Consider the following 15,341-nt stretch of genomic DNA (forward strand, 5'->3'; position numbering starts at 1 on the left):
TTTTTTCTTCACAAACTAAAATATAGAAATAGTTTTAATAAATCAATAGTGCAGCAATATAGTTAAAAAGGTAACAAATCAGGAACCAATGTGCTAGTCATTTTGTTTCTAAACCTGTTTCCTAATGTGTAAAATGAGAAGGCATGATTCAAATATGTTCATCTAGGGTTTTTCCAGTTGTAAAATTATGAGTCTCCATCTCCTTTTTTTTTTCGACTTCCTTTTTTACAGAACACCAGGGGGCTTCATCAACTTCTTCCATTAAGCCTCAAACTACTATAGTGCATTTTGTTGTTTGTTTGAGCTACAACAATCTAACTTTTTTTTTTTTTTATGAGACAGAGTCTCACTGTGTTGCCCAGGCTGGAGTGCAGTGGTGCAATCTCGGCTCGCTGCAAGCTCCGCCTCCCAGGTTCACACCATTCTCCTATCTCAGTCTCCCGAGCAGCTGGGACTATAGGCACCCGCCACTACGCCCGGCTAATTTTTTGTATTTTCAGCAGAGACGGGGTTTCACCGTGTTAGCCAGGACGGTCCTGATCTCCTGACCTCATGATCCACCCACCTCAGCCTCCCAAAGTGCTGGGATTACAGGCGTGAGCCACTGTGGCCAGCCAACAATCTTAACATTTTATACTCTTATGCATTTCATTGTATGGACATCCATATGCCTTCACTGCTTTATATAGCCCAGTTACTGCATAGATAAGGCAAGAGTGACATAATATCTACCTGATGCCAGCAAACTCCACCTTCTGAGTGATATATGCACATGTGCTGACCTAAGAGGAGTGGGAGAGAGAGGGAGGGAGGGAGGGAAGGAGAGAGGGTGAGAAAGACAAAGAGAGAGATTGATTAACATATTAAGGCCATGAAAAATCACAAACAAGAACTTCTAGCTTTCTAATCTCTTCTACCAACCCAAAGTTCAACTAGCTTGTGAGTAATAGACTTACCCCACAGGAAAACCTGTTAGGGTAGGTATGACAGTAGGTGCTTAAAGAGTTTGGTAAGTATAGCTAATGGGAAAGACCAAGTGGATGATAAATGACCAGCTTTACAAATATGCTGATCTTCACATATGTTTACATATATATCTGCATTTACATACTCATTTAAGTATCATGTTGTTTCTCATTTTATCTCTCACTTTAGAAAATGGAACCCTCAACAAATAAAACGCAGATTTTTCCTGAAAATATGCCCTGTACGGAAATTCCACCTATAATTTGTGGTTTCATAGTATACAAAAACTTCACTTCTTTTGATTAGTGTCAAAATGGGAGGGAAAAAAAAAAAAAAAAACCTCAAATGAGGAGAATTTTCAGAACCAGTTCACAATTCTGATGAACTAATCTTTTCAAGTTGAAATGTTCATTAAAAAATTAATAAATGTGGGTGTTGCATACACTGCCTGGGTGATGGGTGCACCAAAATCTCACCAATCACCATTAAAGAACTTACTCATATAAGCAAATACCACCTGTTCCCCAATAACATGGAAATAAAAAATTTTTTTAAAAGACACAATTAAAATATAATAAAAATATTTTTGTTAACAAAATGGGCTGGACACGGTGCCTCACACCTATAATCCTAGCACTTTGGGAGGCAAAGGCAGGCAGATCACCTGAGGTCAGGAGTTCAAAACCAGCCTGGCCAACATGGCGAAAACCCATCTCTACTAAAAATACAAAAAAACAGGCTGGGCGCAATAGCTCACATCTGTAATCCCAGGACTTTGGAAGGCTGAGGTGGGTGGATTGCCTGAGGTCGGGAGTTCGAGACCAGCCTGACCCACAGGAGAAACCCCGTCTCTACTAAAAATACAAAATTAGCCGGGCATGGTAGTGCATGCCTATAATCCCTGCTACTCCGGAGGCTGAGGCAGGAGAATCGCTTGAACTCGGAAGGCAGTGGTTGTGGTGAGCGGAGATCATGCCATTGCACTCCAGCCTGGGCAACAAGAAAACTCTGTCTCAAAAAAAAAAAAAAAAAATCAAAATAAATCGCCCAGTCTCAGATGTTTTGTTATAGCAGCAAAAAAAAAAAAAAAAATTAGCCGGGCATGGTGGTGGGTGCCTATAATTCCAGTTATAGGCAGGAGAATCGCTTGAACCTAGTGGGCAGAGGTTGCAGTAAGCCAAGATCCCACCACTTCACTCCAGCCTGGGTGAAAGAGCAAAACTCCATCTCGGGGAAAAAAAAAAAAAAAAAACCAATGAATACATGCGGAAAATGGGAGGAGGGTTCAGCAAAAAGCAGTGTGATCTGGAAGCCACAGGATCTGGGTTTTGGCCAAGGGCCAACTTACTATCTAGCCTTGGGCAATTACCTAACTTCTCAATCTCAGTTTCTACCTCTATAAATTAGGGATAATAAATACCTGTACATGAGGAGATGTGAAGAGCAAAGGGGATCAAGTGAAAACCTGAAAACTAAGGTTCCACTCAAATGTAAAATACAGTATAACTTCCTATCTAAACCAAAAATGCTGAGTAAAAATCTGTAACAGTAAACAAATAAAAGATCAAAAAAACAATGAAAAGAGAATGGAAGAATACACAAGATGTTGACAATAATTGTAGATGCTGAAATCAGAAACAATTTTATATTCTTCTCCTATAATAAACAGGGATTATTCACATAATGGAAAAAAGTAACAGACTTTCAAATAAATCACATCTTACCAAACTTTTCTTTAGTCGCCACATATCCCCACGGCCAATATACTGGTCCTTAAAAGTTAACTCCACCAGGTCAAGGGTCACATCCTAAAAGGAATAATCAAATAATATCTCTGACATTACTTTGCCACATTTTATAGTCACAAGGTAATGCCCACTTACCATGGAAAAAAACTTTTTGCAAAAAAGAAAACTACTGGAAGACCATTCAGTAGCAGAACTCTGATAAACAGAATTATATCCTGCCAAAGCACACTTGTCAGTATAGTTGGTAAATCTACAATTAATCCTACAGCCACGGCAGCACGTTGAGTGTGAAGGGTAGTGGGGGACTCATTCTGTATTTTAGTCTGGATACTGGCACACAAACATGACACTGAGCTATGCACTTTATTCACCTATTGACGCCAATAGCACTTTCTGAACAATAATTTTTATCTATTATAACATCACTTCCTGAAGAAAAATGAGAATATGTTTTAAAATGTTAGTATTTTAATATAAAATTTTACATACAGTTTTTTATACAAAAAATGGTTAGGACAAGCTTCAAGAAAAGTGGGGGTGGGTTTTAAATGCAACCTACATACTGCCTACATTCTAAACGACATATAGGCTACATATTTATTTATTTACTTATTTGAGACAGGATGGTGCTCTGTTGCCCAGGCTGGAGTGCAGTGGTGCGATCTCAGCTCACTCACTGCAGCCTCCGCCTCCTGGGCTCAAGTGACTCTCATGCCTTAGCCTCCCTAGTAGCTGGGACTACAGGGGTGCACCATCATACCCAGCTAAGTTTTGTATTTTTAGGAGACATAGGGTTCCACCATTTTGCCCAAGCTGGTCTCAAACTCCTGACCTCAAGTTATCCACCTGCCTTGGCCTCCCAATGTGCTGGGATTACAGGCATGGGCCACCACCCATGGCCTACATGTTTAGTTTAACAAGACAAGGTCTCGTTCTGTTGCCCAGGCTGAAATGCAATAGTGTAGCCACCAGCTCACTGCAGCCTCAATCTCCTGGGCTCAAGCAATCCTCCTACTGCAGCCTTTCAAGCAGTTGAGACTACAGGCATATAAACACACCCAGCTAATCTTTTAGAAAAGTTTTAGTAGGCAGGACGCGGTGGCTCCTGCCTGTAATCCCAGCACTTTGGGAGGCCGAGGCAGGTGGATCACCTGAGGTCAGGAGTTCAAGACCAGCCTGGACAACATGGTGAAATCCCATCTCTACAAAATACAAAAATTAGCTGGGTGTGGTGGCGTGGGCCTGTGATCCTAGCTACTCAGGAGGCTGAGGCAGGAGAATGGCTTGAACCTGGGAAGCACAGGTTGCAGTGAGCCGAGATCGTGCCACTGCACTCCAGTCTGGGTGACAGAGCGAGACTCCATTTCAAAAAAAAACAGAAAAGTTTTAATAAAGACAAGGTCTAGCTATGCTACTCAGGCTGGTCTTGAACTCCTGGCCTCAAGTGATCCTCCTGTCTCAGCCTCTCGATGGGCTGAAATTACCACACCTAGCAGGTCACACATTTAATAGTCGAATACTACACTTAAGTAACCCGTTGTTTCCTTAGTAATCTAACCTTGAGGAAGGGTGCTAATCATTCCAAAAAGATATTCAAGTCCAAAACAAAGACGTACCTTAGGGTCTACGACATTAACATAGACATCTTGATAAGGTCTTAGCCGAAACACTTGAGTCACAGTCTGGTCCACACTGATGGTTTCTAAAACAGAAACAATATCTGGCTGGGACAACACATTTTGAAAAAGCAGGTCCATATATTCTAATCTATAAATACTCAGACATTCAGTAAGCAACACAATTGATCATCTGACATGGGCAACACACAGTCTCTTCCTTTCAGGAGCTTAGAATTTAAACAATTCTCTGCTTTTTCAGGTGAAATAAGACCAGAGCCTAAGCAATCAACAAAAATGGAGAGAAAAAGGGAGAAGGGAGGGAAAAGAAAGAATTTAAGAAGGAAGAGGCTGGGTATGGTGGCTCACACCTGTAATCCCAGCACTTTGGGAGGTCTAGGCAGGAAGGTCACCTGAGGTCAAGAGTTCGAGACCAGCCTGGCCAACATGGTGAAACTCTGTCTCTACTAAAAATACAAGAATTAGCCAGGCATGATAGTGGGCGCCTGTAATCCAAGCTACTCGGGAGGCTGAGGCATCAAAATCGCTTGAACCCCAGAGGCAGAGGTTGTAGTGAGCTGAGATTGTATCACTGCACACCAACCTGGGTGATAGAATGAGACTCTGTCTCAATAAATAAATAAATAAAATAAGAAGGAAGAAAAGAAAGTTCAAAGACCTGTAAAATTCCAGAAGAGGAAGGAGATCTCTTTGGAATGAAGTTATCAGTGGTAAAGAAGAAACAAACTTTTCAATGAGCCCTTAAGTCTGGTAAGAAACATAACAGAGGACAGGAGATAAGGGGAAGGTATGAAGGCCATTTTTAGGATTAAGGTTTTATAGAATTCTTTTAAAATCTTTAAATTGGCTGAATGTGGTGGCTCACGCCTGTAATCCCAACACTTTGGGAGGCCAAGGTGGACAGATCACGAGGTCAGGAGTTCAAGACCAGCCTGACCCATATGGTGAAACCCCGCCTCTACTAAAAATACCAAAAAAATTAGCCAGGCATGGTGGCGTGCACCTGTAGTCCCAGCTACTCAGGAGGCAGAGGCAGGAGAATTGCTTGAACCTGAGAGGTAGAGGTTGCAGTGAGCCAAGATCACGCCTGGGCAGCAGAGGGATACTCCATCTCAAAATAAAATAAAATAAAACATTAAAAAAAAATGAAAACTTTAATTTTTTTTTTTTTTTTTTTTTTTTACTGCTCCTTGCAGAGCAGGGCTAACCCTTAGGCAGTGTAACCAGAGTAGCCAGGTTTTACAGAATGTTTTATCCTCAAATTGAAATATTGAATGGTTAAATATGAGTGGGTAACCAGGCATGGTGGCTCATGCCTGTAATCCTAGCACTTTAGGAGGCCAAGGCAGGAGGACTACTTGGGCCCAGGAGATCAAGACCAGCCTGAGTAAAAATTAAAAAAAAAAAAATTAGCCAGGCATGATCCTGTGGGCTGGGTGCCTGGGGTCTTAGCTACTCCGGAGGTGGAGATGGGAGATGGAGAATCACTTGCCCCCAGGGAGGCTGAGGCTGCAGTGAGCCGTGACCGCACCACTGCACTCCAGTTTGTACAACAGAGAGGCCCTGTCTGAAAGAGAAAACAAAAAAAGGCAGGGGCAATGGTGCAGTGGCTCATGCCTGTAATCCCAGGACTTTGGGAGGTTGACGCAGGCAGATCACCTGAGGTGAGGAGTTTGAGACCAGCCTGGCCAAACATGGTGAAACCCCATCTCTACTAAAAATATAAAAATTAGGCTGGGCATGGTGGTTCATGCCTGTAATCCCAGCACTTTTGGAGGCTGAGGTGGGCAGATCATGAGGTCAGCAGTTCAAGACTAGCCTGGCCAACACAGTAAAACTCTGTCTCTACTAAAAATACAAAAATTAGCCGGGTGTGGTGGTGCACGCCTGTAGTCCCAGCTACTCGGGAGGCTGAGGCAGGAGAATCCCTTGAATCCAGGAGGCGGAGATTGCAGTGAGCTGAGACCATGTCATTGCACTCTATCCTGGGTAACAGAGTGAGACTTCCTCTCAAAAAAATAAAAATAAAAATATAAAAATTAGCCAGGCATGGTGGTGCACACCTGTAGTCCTAACTACCTGGGAGGCTGAGGCAGGAGAATCCCTTGAATCCAGGAGGCGGAGATTGCAGTGAGCTGAGACCATGTCATTGCACTCTATCCTGGGTAACAGAGTGAGACTTCCTCTCAAAAAAATAAAAATAAAAATATAAAAATTAGCCAGGCATGGTGGTGCACACCTGTAGTCCTAACTACCTGGGAGGCTGAGGCAGGAGAATCACTTGAACCCAGGAGGCGCAGGTTGCAGTGAGCCAAGATCGTGCCGCTGCACTCCAGCCTCCAGCCTGGGCAACGCAGTGAAACTCCATCTCTTAAAAAAACAGAAACAAAAAAAAAGAGTGGGTGACATCAAAGCCCTTTATTTAATTAATTAGCTTATTTATTTAGAGACAAAGTTTTGCTCTTGCTGCCCAGGCTGGAGTGCAATGGCGCAATCTCAGCTCACTACAACTTCTGCCTCCCAGATTCAAGTAGTTCTCCTGCCTCAGCTTCCTGAGTAGCTGGGATTACAAGCATGCGCCACAATGCCTGGCTAATTTTATATTTTTAGTAGAGATGGGGTTTCTCCATGTTGGTCAGGATGGTCTCAAACTCCTGACCTCAGGTGATGCACCTACCTCAGCCTCACAAAGTGCTGGGATTACAGGTGCCAGCCACTGCACCCAGCCATCAAAGCCCATTAAAGCAACCCAGAATTTTTTTGTTTTTTTCTCTCAAGAACTATTTAAGAGTATCTTATTTACTGTCAATTGACATTCTGGTTCCTTGAACAGCATGGCATAGCGAAAAGAGGGAAAAACAAAGGATCTGAATCCAGAATGAGTAAGCAGGAATCACCGCTTCTGGCTACGCCTAGACTGTATAGCCTGGCAGAGAATAAACTTCCTCACTCACTCAAGAGTTGTTGAGAAGATAAAGCTAGATTACACAAAGCTCCCAAGACAGTGCCTTGCACATGTGGTGGGCAATCATAAATAAATATTTCTTCCTCCCCAATCTCTACTCACCCAGACTAGGCATTTAACAAATCGTTTGTGAAAAAATGGGACAGATGTGGTGGATCACACCTGCAACCCCAGCATTTTGGGAGGTCAAGGTGTGAGGAACTCCACTTGAGGCCAGGAGTTCAAGACCAACCTGGGCAACAGGCAGGTTGTGTATTTCTTTTCTTTTTTTTGAGACAGAGTCTCGCTCTGTTGCCCAGGCTGGAGTGCAGTGGCGCGATCTCGGCTCACTGCAACCTCCGCCTCCCGGGTTCAAGCAATTCTCCTGCCTCAGCCTCCCGAGTAGCTAGGACTATAGGTGCATGCCGCCACACCCAGCTAATTTTTTGTATTTTAGTAGAGACAGGGTTTCACCGTTTTGCCCAGGCTGGTTGCAAACTCCTGAGCTCAGGCAATCCACCTGCCTCAGTCTCCCAAAGCGCTGCGATTACAGGCATGAGCCACCATGCCTGGCCTTTTTTTTTTTTTTTTTTTTGAGATAGGGTCTCTGTTGAACAGGCTAGAGTGCAGTGGCACCATTATAGCTCACTGTAACCTTAAATTATCGGGCTCAAATTATCCTTCCACCTCAACCTCCAGAGTACAGAGTAGCTGGGACTATAAGCGTCAACTTGACAATTTTTTTTTAGCGGGAACACAATTTGATAAGAAGAGAACTGCAGCCATAAAAAAATGAAATCATATCCACTGCAGCAACACAGATGGAGTTGGAGGCCACTGTTATCCTAAGTGAACTAACTCACAAACAGAAAATCAAATACTGCATGTTCTTACCTATAAGTGGGATGGAAATAATAGACACTTGGGACTCCAAAAAGAAGGATGGGGAAGAGAATGAGGGTTGAAAAATACAATGTTCAGACATAGATACAATGTTCTGTATCTGTTCTGTCAGATACAAGGTTCACTGTGTGAGTAATGGATACAATAGAAGCCCAATCCCCACCAGTACACAATATACCCATGTAACAAACATGCCCATGTACTGCCTGAATTGAAAATTAAATTAAAATTTTTTAAAAAAAGAAAAGAATTACTTGCCCTCATCCCTTGAAATTATGAAGAGAGGTTTCTTACAGTTTCTGAGGCAGTAAATAAAAAACTCTGGCCGGGCGCGGTGGCTCACGCCTGTAATCCCAGCACTTTGGGAGGCCGAGGCAGGTGGATCACAAGGTCAGGAGATCGAGACCATCCTGGCTAACACAGTGAAACCCCATCTCTACTAAAAATACAAAAAAAATTAGCCGGGCGCGGTGGCGGGTGCCTGTAGTCCCAGCTACTTGGGAGGCTGAGGCAGGAGAATGGCAGGAACCCGGGAGGCGGAGCTTGCAGTGAGCCGAGATCGCACCACTGCACTCCAGCCAGGGAGAGAGAGCCAGACTCCGTCTCAAAAAAAAAAAAAAAAAAAAAAAATTCTAAGAATGATGTAATTCTTACCCTTCTGTAAATCTTCCTTAAGTGACTTGACCTGCAAAAGCAGAGGGCTGAAAAAGAAAGCAACAGAGAGTTGGGATACCGTGAGCAGTAACTCCCTAGCATCCTTCATCCCCTACAAAAGGCAAATAGGTCACTCTGGACAGTCTGTGACTTACAGCACAACAATGAGAGAAAGCTCCCTTAGAAACAAAGAAACTCCATATGCACCAAAGGAAATGAATAAACGCTACACAACCCTTCAGTTGTCATCTCAGCTTTAAAACCAGAAAGAGGCCAGGCACAGTGGCTCATGCCTATAATCCCAACACTTTGGGAGGCCAAGGCGGGTGGATCATCTGAAGTCAGAAGTTCGAGACCAGCCTGGTCAACATGGCAAAACCCTGTCTCTATTAAAAATATGAAAATTAGCCAGGTGGGGTGGCCCACACCTGCAGTCCCAGCTACACGACAAGCTGAGGCAGAAGAATCGCTTGAACCTGGGAGGAGGTTACAGTGAGCCGAGGTCACACCACTGCACTCCAGCCTGAGTGACAGAGTGAGACTCTGTCTCTTTAAAAAAAAGGTTGGGCATGGTGTAGTAACTCGCACCTCCCAGCACTTTAAGAGGCCAAGGCAGGCCGATCACAAGGTCAGGAGTTCAAAACCAGCCTGACCAAATGGTGAAATCCCATCTCTACTGAAAATATAAAAATTAGCCAGGCGTGGTGGCATGCACCTGTAATCCCAGCTACTCAGGAGGCTGAGGCAGGAGAATGGCTTGAACCCAGGAGGCGGAGGTTGCAGTGAGCCGAGATCACACCATTGCACTTCAGCCTGGGTGACAGAGTGAGATTTTGTCTCAAAAAAAAACATAAAACAAAAAAAAAGGCTGGGTATGGTGGCTCATGCCTGTAATCTCAGTGCTTTGGGAGGCCTAGCAGGGTGGATGGCTTGAGACAAGCCTGGCCAATATGGTGAAACCCCACTCTCTACTAAAAAATACAAAAATTAGGCCAGCTGCGGTGCCTCATGCCTGTAATCCCAGCACGTTGGGAGGCCAAGGCAGGTGGATTACCTGAGGTCAGGAGTTCAAGACCAGCCTGGGCAACATGGTGAAACCCTGTCTCTACTAAAAATGCAAAATTAGCCGGGCATGGTGGCGCATGCCTCTAATCTCAGCTACTGGGGAGGCTGAGGCAGAAGAATCACCTAGGCCTGGGAGGCAGAGGTTGCACTGAGCTGAGATTACACAACTGCACTCTAGCCTAGGTGACACAGCTAGACTCCATCTCCAAAAAAAAAAAAAAGGAGGAGGAGGAATGGACAACTTTTGAAAAATTATTTGTTGATCAAATCCTAGAAGGCATGAGCTTTTTTTTTTTAAGACAGGGTCCCACTATGTTGCCCAGGCTGGTCTCGAACTCCCGGGCTCAAATGACCTACCCCACCTCAGCCTCCCAAAGTGCTGGAATTACAGGCTTGAGCCACCACAGCATGAACATTTTGAAAGGCAAAGAGAGTTATCTGCCCTTCAAATCCCTTGGACATCATTTGGAAACAGTGAATTGCCCAGTTCCATGGATCCTAAGAGACACTCACCTGTATTCATCGTTGGGGTGTGCAATCTCTACAATGTCTCCAAGCTTGATGTGAGGAAACACTTTGGGGTTCACAACTAGCTCATCATCTGAAAGACAATTCAGCGACTTCAAGTAGAAAAACACTCATTAGGTACATTGTGTATGTTCTCATTACTGGTTCCTCACAACCCTATCAGGATAGTATTGCCACCCCATTGACAGATGAGGCTCTATTTTGAAATGAGGCTTACAGTGACTAATGGATTCACACAGGAACACCAAGAGCAGTGGAGTGGGATGGTGCTCAGGTACCTTTGTCTCCATACTCCGTGCTCTCTCTACTACTGCACTGCTTCCAGGGACAGAGCAGCCCTCAGTATCTGGGAATTAGGCTTCCGGACAGCCTTTTACCCCTTCAAATATTGTGTATCTGGCATATAACAGGAACAAAACAGGCTGGTTTCCATAGATACAGCACAATTCCTTACAGTTATTCAATGTTCAAAGAATTTCCCAAACAGTATCTTAATGTGACCCTCAGAGTAAATCTTTAGATTTAACAGGAGTAAGAAAATAACCTCAGAGAGGCCAGGAGCAGTGGCTCACGCCTGTAATCTCAACACTTTGGGAGGCCGAGATGGATGGATCACCTGAGGTCAGGAGTTCAAGACCAGCCTGGCAAACATGGCGCAACCCCGTCTCTACTAAAACTACAAAAATTAACCGGGCGTGGTGGTGGGCACCTGTAATCCCAGCTACTTGGGAGCCCGAGGCAGGAGAATCACTTGAACCCAGGAGGCGAAGGTTGCAGTGAAGTGAAATCACACCACTGCACTCCAGTCTAAGCGACAGAGCGAGACTGCGTCTCAAAAATAAATAAATAAATAAAATAAAATAAGAGGGATGTGCTTTTATGTTTATCTACCCCTGCCCCTCTACCAGGGATGGGGAGAACTCTCTCAAATATTGCAAACTCAGAAGCATAAAGACAGAATGACTGTTTCGCTGTTTTAATTTGGGAGGAAAAACATCACTTTTAATTATGCTAATATCATGACAATTAAGTATATCTAGATTTCAAATATAACCAGATCCAACAAAAATTTCGCCTAATAAAATCAAACAATGGGTTACTCCCAAATTTTTGTTTTGTTTTCTTTTAGAGATAAGGTCTTGTTGTTGCGTAGGCTGGCGTACAGTGGCTATTTATAAGGACAATCCCACTATTGATCAGCACAGGAGTTTTGACCTGCTCTGTTCCCAACCTGAGGTGGTTCACATTTCCTAAGGCAACCTGGTGGTCCCCCACTCCTGGGAGGTCACTAGACTGACGCAGAACTTATTTCAGACACCCAATCAACATAATGTCCTATAGTCTGAAACTCCTGGGCTCAAGTGATCTTCCTGTCCCAGCCTCGAGTAGCTGTGACTACAGGCACACACCACAGCACCCAGCATCCCTAATTTTATCTGCTATGTTTCCACCGACAGTTTCACGACAAATCCTCCGTTGAGCTTCCCCCCTAATTTACACAGTCTCAATTAAGGTCCCTGAGAATACATTCCCTTCTGCTTGGTTTTATCATTTCCTTTTTGCATGTCTGTCTTACAAAACTGAAAGCTCTTTAGGGACAAAGAACCTTGCAGTATTCATAATCATTGCGTCTGGCACAGGTATACGCCTAATAAATATCTGTTGGTTGTTTCTTTTTTATTATTTTTATTTTTATTTTTAAAGACAGGGTCTTGCTCTATTGCCCAGGCTGTGCAGTGGCGTGATCTTGGCTCACAGTAACCTTTGTCTCCTGGGTTCAAGCAATTATCGTGCCTCAGCCTCCCTAGTAGCTGAGATCACAGGCACGCACTAAGACACCTGGCTAAGTTTTGTATTTTTAGCAGAGATGGGGTTTCACTATGTTGGCCGGGCTAGTTCTGAACTCCTGACCTCCTGTGATCTGCCCACCTTGGCCTCCCAAAACGCCAGGATTACAGTCATGAGCTACCATGTCCAGCTGTTTGTTGTATTTTGATCTATAGTCTTGCAGAAGACTGGATACAGCATCTAGCTACCTTTGTATTTTATACATCAAAATATGTATTTGTATACATTGTATATACTGTATCCTTCTCTCTGCCAAAAGTTATGTTTTATTCCACTCCACAAATACTTAGGCAATATCAACAGCATACAAAGTAATAACAATAGACTGTACATTTTAGCAGAAATTGTAGTTTAAATATAGCAATGCCTGTAGTCTGGTAATTATAATGGCTACATTTATTGAGCACAGAGTCTAATACTCTGCTAAATGCATTACATGTACCACCTTACTTAAGCTTCACAAGGCTCTATGATAGAGAAACTATTGTTTTCCCTTTTTGGTCGTCCTTTCCCTCTGGAGGCTTGTATCTACATAATGCAGAAGTAAATACACCCTAAAACACAACATTAAAAAGACTCATGTGGGGCGCGGTGGCTCATGCCTGTAATCCTAGCACTTTGGGAGGCCAAGGCGGGCGGATTGTCTGAGCTCAGGAGTTTGTGACCAGCCTGGGAAACATGGTGAAACCCTGTCTCTACTAAAATACAAAAAAAAAAAAAAATAGCTGGGCATGGTGGCATGCACCTGTAATCCCAGCTACTCGGGAGGCCGAGGCAGGAGAATTGCTTGAACCTGGAAGGTGGAGGTTGCAGTGACCTGAGATCATGCCGCTGCACTCCAGTCTGGCGACAGAGCGAGACTCTGTCTCAAAAAAAAATAAATAAGTCAATAAATAATAAAATAAAATGACTCATTATATTGCTAACTCCAATTTCTGAATAAGGCTGTCAAGACAGAACGGAAAATTACTCCCTCACAAAAGAAAAAAAAAAAATTATACTAAGTGCCCTTTTATTCTTCAGATTTATGGACTCAAGGTGCTAAGGAGAGCTGGGTACAGTGGCTCATGCCTGTAATCCCAACTACTAGGGAGGCTGAGGTGGAAGGATCCTTTGAGCTCAGGAGTTCCAGACCAGCCTGGGCAAATGGAGAACCATGTCTCAAAAAAAAAAAAAAAAAAAAGAAAGGAAAGGAAAAAAAAAATAGATGTTAAGAGAAACTATTCTAAAGCCCCTCAACTTTCAGATAAGGTACACTAGGAGCTTGTTCAAGGTCACCAGGAAAATTAGAAGTAGAGCAGATATTCAGACTATAGTTCAGTGCAGGATACCATGCTGTATCCTGCCCCTTCTTCCCATGCCTAGAAGCCAGGCAAAAGTTCATGCTTTGATCATAGCTGCTCTGTGCACATCTATGCTGCTTCTCTCTCACTCAATGTAAAAACTGATATATGGTTTTAGTTTCTCTTACCTGCCAAACCAGTGCAGGCTAGAATTTTATGGAACATACACGGAAGATTTGTAATAAACAATGCAATTCAACAAATGAAAGGTAGTAAACCGGCAGCATTCATAATGTTCCTTAAAAGTCTGAATGCAAATGCATTTAGAAGGGTCCTGCCATCCTCCTTGTTGCTTTGTTTAGCCTCAATTGTCACGAGTCAGTGTGTAATTTCAAGGCATTGCACACACCAGAACCTCAGCCAACTTACAAAACCTCTAAAGACCAATCGATACTGACCACTGCCCCCAAAGCCCTTCTTGTGGATGACGAGTTTGTAGACCTTTGTTGTTCTCATCTTGCACTGTTTTTCCCTTTAGCTGTTCCAAGCTTGGGGCAGAGAAGTCATCTTGCCTCCCTGCCATTGAAATACAAACAAAAAGGTTGAAAGTCAGACTTTTCCTTGCAACCACTCTTTGATTTTAGGCCAGTGAAGATACTGGTGTTGCTCTGCTGTGAAGCGGTGCCAAGCGACTCTTGGATGAAGTCACTTCTCCAGTTACAAGGAGCGATGGAGAACAAACAGAATCACAGAATCCAAGAACTAAGGGGAATTCATGCCAGGGGCTAGTCAAACCTAGGAGAAGGTATTCTATCACACCCCTAAAGGGGAAGCATTGCGGTGAATGGGTACTCATTACCTTGTCTCCATCTACATCAATAACAACCGAACATTAAGGACATCTTAAAAGAAGTTAGCCCACTCATTTTGTAGATGATGAAAGTGTGAGTCACGGCAAGGGACTTGCTCAAGGTCACTTGAGACTTAGAGATACTCCCACCATCCTCATTTTGCTGCCAACGTCCTGAGCAAGGCGACCACAAAGAAGAGGAAGGCAGGAGTTTCCTTCCCCAAACCTCGGTCTGTGTGAACTCTCAGCGTACCTTCCCTGACTCCATTTCACAGCTGAGGCCGCTGAGGCTCAGAGAGGGAGAGAGACTTGTCCAAGGTCACACAGCAGATTGGGAATGAGGGCCAGGACTCGAACCTGGGCCAAGGCCCCCTACCTCAAGCCCCCCTCAGTCCCGAGTCTGGGGCGGGCAGCTCCACTCACCGAAGCTCTGGAGCCCCTTCCCGCCTCTGGCCGGGGCCCCGAGGCTGGACCCTCTCCAGGTTCCCCGCGCCTCCTCCAGATACCCCGCCTACGCCCTCGCGGCCCGCGCCGCTTCCGCCCCTGAGCCTGAAGCGCCTGCAAGGCCCGCCCCGACCGTGTAACGCTCACCTGAGAACCCGCGCCGCTCCGGTGGCTCCGCCCCGGTGCCCCGCCCCCTTCCCGCCCTCGCGCCCCCGCGCCGCTCTCGCCGGGCCTCCGCCTCGTCTCTGTGGCCGCGCCACTTCCTCATCCGGGGCTTGAGCCGGAGGCGGGGTGTTGCGTGCGGCCTCTTGCTTGGGCCACCTCCTGGCGTTTCCTGCCCTCGAGCCGTAGAGCCTCCCGCCCCACGGAGGAAATCCATTTCCTCCCAGTCTATCCGAAATAGACCCATGGCCACAGAGCTTCGTTTGCGACTTAGTGGTCTCCCCGTAGGGGAAACGAGATCCCTCAGAG

At 44.7% G+C, this 15,341-nt stretch overlaps 1 protein-coding gene across 4 annotated transcripts in view; it reads right to left on the bottom strand.

Moving 5' to 3' along the window:
* DEPDC5 (DEP domain containing 5) overlaps positions 1-15,062 on the bottom strand; it is a 166,880-nt gene extending 151,818 nt beyond the window's left edge. For 2 of the 4 annotated variants that reach the window (XR_001005987.1, XM_011979005.1), the window contains exons 1-7: positions 14,850-14,991; positions 14,035-14,152; positions 10,431-10,518; positions 8,853-8,899; positions 4,331-4,416; positions 2,691-2,774; positions 733-782 (exon numbers count right to left, since the gene is read on the bottom strand). Coding sequence is in view for 3 of the 4 variants with exons in the window: in XM_011979005.1 (XP_011834395.1) it covers positions 733-782; positions 2,691-2,774; positions 4,331-4,416; positions 8,853-8,899; positions 10,431-10,518; positions 14,035-14,092 (413 nt within the window). In the remaining variant the exon portion in view is untranslated. Of the gene's footprint in view, positions 1-732; positions 783-2,690; positions 2,775-4,330; positions 4,417-8,852; positions 8,900-10,430; positions 10,519-14,034; positions 14,153-14,849; positions 14,992-15,017 lie in introns of those variants that run through there. The other 2 variants (XM_011979007.1, XM_011979006.1) reach the window with 1 other exon arrangement.
* Between the last annotated feature and the right edge of the window lie 279 nt (positions 15,063-15,341).

This window comes from Mandrillus leucophaeus, unplaced genomic scaffold, assembly GCF_000951045.1.
Source record: "Mandrillus leucophaeus isolate KB7577 unplaced genomic scaffold, Mleu.le_1.0 Scaffold2, whole genome shotgun sequence".
Classification (NCBI taxonomy): Eukaryota; Metazoa; Chordata; class Mammalia; order Primates; family Cercopithecidae; genus Mandrillus; species Mandrillus leucophaeus.